General features: G+C 52.5%; 1 protein-coding gene and 1 non-coding gene across 3 annotated transcripts in view; one reads left to right on the top strand and one right to left on the bottom strand.

Moving 5' to 3' along the window:
- Positions 1-487: 487 nt before the first annotated feature.
- LOC121828479 (U6 spliceosomal RNA) lies at positions 488-596 on the bottom strand. Its single transcript, XR_006070938.1, has one exon. It is a non-coding gene; the product is annotated as a U6 spliceosomal RNA (small nuclear RNA).
- Positions 597-4,192: 3,596 nt separating this feature from the next.
- Positions 4,193-7,581, top strand: part of Tcf7l1 (transcription factor 7 like 1) — a 165,515-nt gene continuing 162,126 nt past the window's right edge. The window contains exons 1-3 of one of the 2 annotated variants that reach the window (XM_042273484.2): positions 4,193-4,721; positions 4,815-4,878; positions 5,103-5,230. In XM_042273484.2, coding sequence (XP_042129418.2) covers positions 4,479-4,721; positions 4,815-4,878; positions 5,103-5,230 — 435 coding nt within the window. In that variant the 5' untranslated portion in view covers positions 4,193-4,478. The remainder of the gene's footprint in view (positions 4,722-4,814; positions 4,879-5,102; positions 5,231-7,581) is intronic. The other variant, XM_042273485.2, reaches the window with a different exon arrangement.

Raw genomic sequence — 7,581 nt, 5'->3', positions numbered from 1 at the left:
TACCATCCCATTTTTCTTCCTTTTTTTTTTTTTTTTTTTTTTTTTTTTTTTTTTGGTTTTTTTCGAGACAGGGTTTCTCTGTGTAGCTTTGCGCCTTTCCTGGAGCTCACTTGGTAGTCCAGGCTGGCCTCGAACTCACAGAGATCCGCCTGCCTCTGCCTCCCGAGTGCTGGGATTAAAGGCGTGCGCCACCACACCCGGCCCTTTTTTTTTTTTTTTTAAATTTATTCTTCTCTTATATATTGCATCCCAACCACAGTTTCCCCTCCTTCCTCTTCTCCCAGCCCCTCCCCACCACATCCCTCTCCTTCAGACCCACTCCTTTCCCTTCAGTAAAGGGCAGGCCTCCCATGTTTATCAACCAAACATGGCTGTCAAGTTATAATAAAACTAGGCACATGCCCTCATATCAAGGCTGTATGAGGTCACCCAGTAGAAGGAAACAGGTCCCAAGAGCAGGCATAGTCAGAGATAGCCCCCACCTCTAAAAAATATGGAACACCTCACGAATTTGCATGTCATCCTTGTGCAAGGGCCATATTCATCTTCTCTGTATCGTTCCAATTTTAGTATATATGTGCTCCCATAGCAAGCATGTATCTATCTTTTTTTTTTTTTTTTTTTTTTTCCGAGATAGGGTTTCTCTAAGTAGCTTTGCGCCTGTCCTGGAACTCACTCTGTATGTAGCCCAGGCTGGCCTCGAACTCATAGAGATCTGCCTAGGTCTGCCTCCCAAGTTCTGAGATTAAAGGCGTGCACCACCACCGCCCAGCTGTATCTTTCTTTTCTTATGGTATCTGTGCTGGCTAGTTTTATGTCAGCTTGACACAAAATAGAGTCATCTGAGAGGTGGGAACCTCAGTTGAAAAAAATGCCTCCATAAGAGCAGGCTGCAGATAATCCTGCAGGGTGTTTTCTAAATTAGTGATTGATGTGGGAGGGCCCAGTCCATTGTGGGTGGGGCCACCCCAAGCAGGTGGTCCTGGGTTCTATAAGAAAGCAGGTGATGGCGCATGCCTTTAATTCCAGCACTCAAGAGGCAGAGGCAGGTGGATCTCTTTGAGTTCGAGGCCAGCCTGGTCTACAGAGTGAGTTCCAGGACAGCCAGGGCTACACAGAGAAACCCTGTCTCAGAAAAACTAAGAGAGAGAGACAGAGAGAGAGAAAGGAAGAAAAGAAAGGGAGGAAGAAGGAAAGGAAGAAGACTGAGCAAACAATGGAAAGCAATCTAGTAAATTACACACACACACACACACACACACACACACACACACACAGCCTCTGCATTAGCTCTTGCCTCCAGGATCCTCACCTGCTTGAGCTCCTGCCCCTCGATGCTTTTGGTGATGAACTGTCATATAAAACCGTGAATGAAACCAACCCTTTCCTCCCCAAGTTGCCTTTGGTCATGGTGTTTCATCACAGCAATAGTAGCCATGACTAGGACAAATGTACCTTGTTGTCATGTGAAGATTATGCAGAGGGCTGGGAACATAGCTCAGGTAACAGAGGCTTGCTCAGCATTCACAGAATGGGCCCTCCCCTTGATCCCCAGCACTGCATAAAACTAGGCAAGGAAGCACATGGAGGTGAACAAGAGTGTATTGTATGTACATGTGAGTGCCGATGCCTACACAAGCTGAAAGATGGTCTCGAACCCCCTGGAATTCAGTTACAGGAGGTTGTGTTGCCTCTTATGGGTGTTGGGAACCAAACTTGGGTCCTCTATAAAACTCTTAAGTGTTGAGCCATCTTTTAAATTCCTATTTATTTTTTGAGACAAGTTTTCACAAGACATAGCCCAGGCTGGCCTTCAACTTACTACGTAGCCCAAGCTAACCTCTGGCTTTGAATTTATGACTCTCCTGTCTCTTTGCCTGGAGCTGGGATTACACACATGTGCCCTCATGCCTGGCGTACACATATTTTTTAAATGTATTACTTTCCCTGTGCTATACATCTCTTTGAACACTAACAAACACAATTCCACAAGGTCAGAGCGTCTGCTGGATGAATTGGTTGGATGTGACATTCCTTGTGAGAGAGCATCAAGATTGTCTCTAGCTTTTCACTGTGGTGAACACGCTCTTCCAGGTTATTTCCTTAGCACAGAATCCTAGAAGTACAAGGGTGAGTCAAAGCATTTGCACTTTTAAAGATTTTCCAAGGTATTGCCAAATCTCCTTTCGGAAAGCTTACCAGGGCATGCCCTGGGTGCTTCTATGCACAGGGCCAAGCCTGGGTGTCACCCTTCCTTTTTACCTGTGCCAATCTGATAGGTGAGAAAATGCTATTCTCTATTGCTTCAATTTGCATTTCTTCCAAGTTGACGGTGTGGTCGGCTGCCAACGGCTCACTCCTAAAGATGACAGGTCCACGGCCTCATCCCTGGAGCCTATGCATGAGGTCAAGGGGTCTTTCAAGATTTGATTCATCTATCAATCTTAGCCCGGCAGATGGGTGATCCTGGGTTAGTGGAGTGGTCCCGAAATGTTATTACGGGGCTCCAGTGTGACCACAGATAACAGAAATTAGCAACGTGTGGTCCGAAGTTAGAGTGCCAATGGCCCCAGATGCTAGCCAGAGGTAAGGGATAGACTCTCATTGGAACCCTCAGAGGGAATATGGTTCTATCAATTCATTCTTTATCTCCCTTCCTCTACCCCTTCCTTTCTCTTCCCTCTCCCCCCCCCCCCCCGGGGGGGCGGGTTGAACTCAGGACCTCACATGCTAGGCCAGCTCTCTACCATTGAGACCAGACTGGCCTTGAACTCAGAGATCCTCCTGCCTCTGCCTCCCCATGCTGGGATTAAAGATGTGTTTGTTAGTTTGTTTTTAAAGACAGGGTCTCCCTGGATGTCCTGGACCTCACTATGTAGACCAGGCTGGCCTCCAACTCACAGAGATCCACCCACCTCTGCCTCCCAGGTTTTGGGATTAAAGGTGCAGACCACCATACCTAGCTTTAAGTTACGTTTAAAACATTTAAACATATTCTCATACTGACTTCTAGACTGCGTTTAAAATTTATATTGTCACCAGTAGTTCCCTACTATAGACGACTCCAAGTGGCATTACTTCCCCGCTTCCTAGCTGACTGACTGAAGATGTGTGAATCTATCTAGTCCGCTGGGGACTGAACAAAGGACCTCATGAACACTAAATACACGCTCAACCACTGAGCTACATTGTCTCCATCTTTCATGCTTACTTGTGAGTGAATGAATTCATAAGGCATGGCCCACATGTAGAAGCTGGAGGACCACTGGAAGGGGGTCTGTTGTCTACTTCCGCTGTATGGGGACGAGAGACATGGAACTTAGGTCATAGGACTTGATGGCAAGAGCCTCACCTGCCGAGCCCTCTTGTCAGCTCGGAAATGCTCTCTGGTAATGGGTTTATTATGCTTGTTGGCTATCAAGGCAGCTTCATGATCAGCTTTGGAAGTTCTGGTTGATAATTTCTCTTTAAAATGAATACAATCAAAATCTCTTTTGAATCCAAGACAGTGAGTATTGGATTTCACATTTTTTCCCCCAGCTCTAGAGAAAGTGATCTTCAGGAGTACCTTACGCAGGACGTGATCAAAAACAGTTTGGGGCCAGGAACGCGTTGGTACACCACAGCGAAGAGGAGGGAAGGCCGCTCAGCTTGTTTCGAAGTTTCCTAAAATTCTCCAGTCTTTCGCTTTATGCATCCGGTTGGGTAGAAGGACTGATGGGATCCTGCGCTGAGGAACCGCAGGCGGAGTGGTTTTGTGCGCAGCGGTTCTGCGAGTCCTCGGCTTTCCCGCAGGGGGCAGTGCCGTCTGCCAGTAAGGTGGGAGCAGAGTGGGAACCCGCGCGGAGTTCTGGGGGTTGTTTGCAAAGAAAGTTAGGAGATGCGTTGGAGTGCGAGTCAGACTCTCGGGCTTTGCGGGAGGGTGAGAGAAGGACCTCCCAGGGTACCCATGGGATTCAGCGGAGGGGATCTGGATAAGTATGAGGAGTAGGGCGGTTGTACGAGGAGGGGAGGTACAGTCCCCGGAAGATGCAAGCGAGCAGGACGCGAGGGTGAATGCAAGTATGCGTGCGCGCGCTGCAGTTCTCCCGGTTCCGCGAGGCGCGGGTGTCAGCTTGCAGCCGGGGCTCCTCCCTCCGGCCCCCCTGCCCCGCCGGGCGGTCCCTCCCTCCTTCCCCATCGCCCCTCCCCGGCGGGCCAGGCGCTGGGACGCCCCGGCCGAGCAGGCGGCTGTGGTGGCGGCGGCCAGTTTGGGAACCCTAGGCGCCGTGCTGCGGGGACGATCGGGCACCGAGTGTCTCCTGTCCCGGCTGGGCGGTGTTGGGCCCGCTTCCCACGGAGCCACGCCCTGTCAAAACTTTGTCGCTGCAGCGGCCAAACGATCGGAGCCGGGCCAGCGAGCGGGAGGGAGGGGCGCCGGGCCGGGCCAGGCAGGGCGCGGGGTTCCGAGCGCAGCGGCCCCGGCCCGTGGCCCCACCATGCCCCAGCTCGGTGGTGGCCGCGGTGGCGGCGCCGGCGGGGGAGGCGGTGGCTCCGGAGCCGGGGCAGCCAGCGGAGGAGACGACCTCGGAGCGAACGACGAGCTGATCCCCTTCCAGGACGAGGGGGGCGAAGAGCAAGAGCCCAGCAGCGACAGCGCTTCGGCGCAGCGGGACCTGGATGAGGTCAAGTCGTCCCTGGTCAATGAATCGGAGAATCAGAGCAGCAGCTCGGACTCGGAGGTAAAGGGATTCCTAGGGTCAGTCCCACTGGGGGACCCGGGTCCCGCTCCCGCTCACCCGAGGCCCTCGCCTTTGTGTCTGTCTCCTCCACAGGCGGAGAGGCGCCCGCAGCCCGCCCGGGACGCTTTCCAGAAGCCGCGCGACTATTTCGCCGAAGGTACGTGCCTTCTCCTCCAGTCTCCACTCTCCGGCCGGCAGCGATCGGCGCTACCGGTCCCCATGGCCCGGGTGGCGGAGCCCCTGTTCTCCTCCCACCTCTGCAGCGACCACTCTGGAGCTCACTCGAGGGGAACTCGGGTTCCAGATTCCCGCCTGGAGTTCCAGATCGCTGTGCTGTCTCGGGGACCCCTGACCTCACTCCGCTTTGGTTTTTGTCCGCAGTGAGAAGGCCCCAGGACGGCGCTTTCTTTAAGGGACCTGCGTACCCTGGGTACCCCTTCCTGATGATTCCCGACTTGAGCAGCCCGTACCTCTCCAATGGACCCCTGTCTCCTGGTGGAGCGCGCACCGTAAGTGTCAGTCCAGCTGTGCCCGGACCGGTGGGCGCCGGGCCCCCCGCGGGATGAGCCCCCAGGCTCGGCCGTGGTGTGGGGGATGGGGCCTCCTGCGTCGATCCTGGGCAGAACTTGTTTGCGGAGTTAAACTCCCCTGTGGCGGCCTAGTATGGGACTGCGCTGGCCAGTGCGGGGATGAAAGTAAAGATCTTTTAACTTCTCGCCTTTGGGAGCTCCTGCTCGCCTTCAGGAGATCGCGGCCTGGTGGGTCCTCCTCCCAACCTCCCAAATTCCTTGCTTCTTCCAAAGGAAAACTTGGATTTGTGCCTACTTTGGGGGGTGGGGGGAGGTGGTCTCGTTTTCCTTCCTGGAGACCAGTCAACTTTCCCTTTGGCAAGGAGGGAAGTTGGGCAAGGGCCTGGAGGAGCCTGGCTTGAGATGTTGCCCCCTGACCTCCGGGTTCTCGGGGCTGCTGTGAGCTGTACAAACTCCTTAGTTTGTGTGGTTTATCCGCCACGCCTGTCCCCACCCCCCATCCTCACACCAGGGTCTCAGTTTTTCTGCAGAACTCGGGGTTTTAAACTCCTCGGGGATGGTTTGGAGGGCGACCCAAGGCATTCTTATTTGGCTTTTTTCCCCCTTTTGTTGCCGGCTTTTCTCATTTAAAGCGAGCGCTGCGACACTTTAAACCTGTTAATGGGAGCGCATTGTGTGCTGTGTGCCTGGCATTTAGAGCGGTGATTAAGCAAATTGACCCGGCCCCAGACAATGTGCAAATGAGGGCGGATTCCTTCACCCTCTCTAGCTCTGAACTCCCGCCCCTCTCCCCCGCGGGACGAGGGGTGCAGTTCGGGGCTGGCAAGGCCTTGGAGCCGCTACTCCACACGTTCCTGTGCTGTTGGGTCGGATGGTGGTGGATCTTGAGTGCACACCTTCCTGCCCTGCGGGGTTTGCGCATCATCGCTGCCTGCCACGGAGCTTCCCAGAGTCGGCGAGTTCATTCTCTGGGCTAGGCTCACGTAAAAGTTTATCTTAAATATGATTATAATCATGGACTGCCAGGGAAGACGTGGGCGCTGAATGGGTCGTTCCTGCTGTCATTTCAGGGCCCTTTGATGGAGCCGGATGGCTTCCATAGTTGGTGCAGTGTGTGTGTGTATATTCTTAACTGTTTGGGGTTGGGGGAAGTTCTGATGGATGAAGAAGGGCATGGCACCAGTACACACCTCTTGCCCTTGCCCTGGGGTGGAGGGAGACTCCCACAGCTTTGGGACTGCTGCACTTCAGGACACCCCAAGGAGTTCTTTTGAAAAGTGGGTATTTGACCTAGGCCTTTGACGGTGTGTGCAAATGTTGGGGGACACCCCTAGCCCCCCGTCCATTTTCCCTCCCATGCCTGCAGGTGCAGGAAGTTCCCATATCTCTCTCTCTGTGTGTAAGACTTTATTTTAGTCTTTAGGCCACTTTAGTCTCGTTCTCTGTTTTATCATCAGGAGCCACTAATGGCCAGATGTCAGCTCTGAGCCAGATCTTGAGAAGTTAAAAGTCACAGAAACATCCCATATAGGACTAATTCTCCTTTGGCTGGAGATTTCCTGCACACACCCATGTCTTTTATTTATTTTTAACGTTTATTTATTTATTTTCTGTGTTGGTATGCCTGTGCACGTGGGTGTGTTTTGAAGCTTATGCCAGGGTACCTGTGTGGAGTTCAGACTACCTTTGGTAGTCAGTTGGGTCCTCTCCTTTCTGCCTCGTGAGTTCCCATGATCCAACTCAGGTCATCAGGCTTGGCCAGCCAGTGCCTTTCCCCACAAGCCATCTCTTAGCAGGGGGACTTTGATTCCCATCCCCCCCCACCCCCCATGCCTGTGTCTTATCTCCCTGCTGAGCTGGCCAAACAGCAGAAGCTCAGCTCCCTCCGGTTTTGGTGTTTCTCACGTGCCTCCCTCTCTGCGAAGTTCGCTGGTGTACTAGGGACGTTTCTTCCTAGTTTTACTCAATCCTTGAACATCATGGCCAATAAGCAAAGCAGGTTAGAACACACTCAAGCCGTTGTTTGGACCGAAATTATTATTCTTGATAACCATATCAGTATAATTAATATGATTTTCATGGGAGGCAAGTGGTCACCCAGACAGAATTGGACCTCTGCTGTTTTCCAGTGAAAGTAGCTGGTAGATTGGAAGGAGATTCTTGGATATATGATTCAGTCCGTCTTCTGCTTTCTAGGTCTTGTTGTTTCACCTCTAAATTATGCAACTGTAAAGCTTTGCTGTTTTAAGGTCTATAACTATTAAAATGGGGGATCCCACACTCGAAGTCAAAGTAGAGATTGGCTGCAGTGTTTTCCAGTTATTTACGGA

This window comes from Peromyscus maniculatus, chromosome 3 (genome assembly GCF_049852395.1).
Source record: "Peromyscus maniculatus bairdii isolate BWxNUB_F1_BW_parent chromosome 3, HU_Pman_BW_mat_3.1, whole genome shotgun sequence".
Classification (NCBI taxonomy): Eukaryota; Metazoa; Chordata; class Mammalia; order Rodentia; family Cricetidae; genus Peromyscus; species Peromyscus maniculatus.
This window is presented reverse-complemented; position numbering and strand designations above follow the sequence as displayed.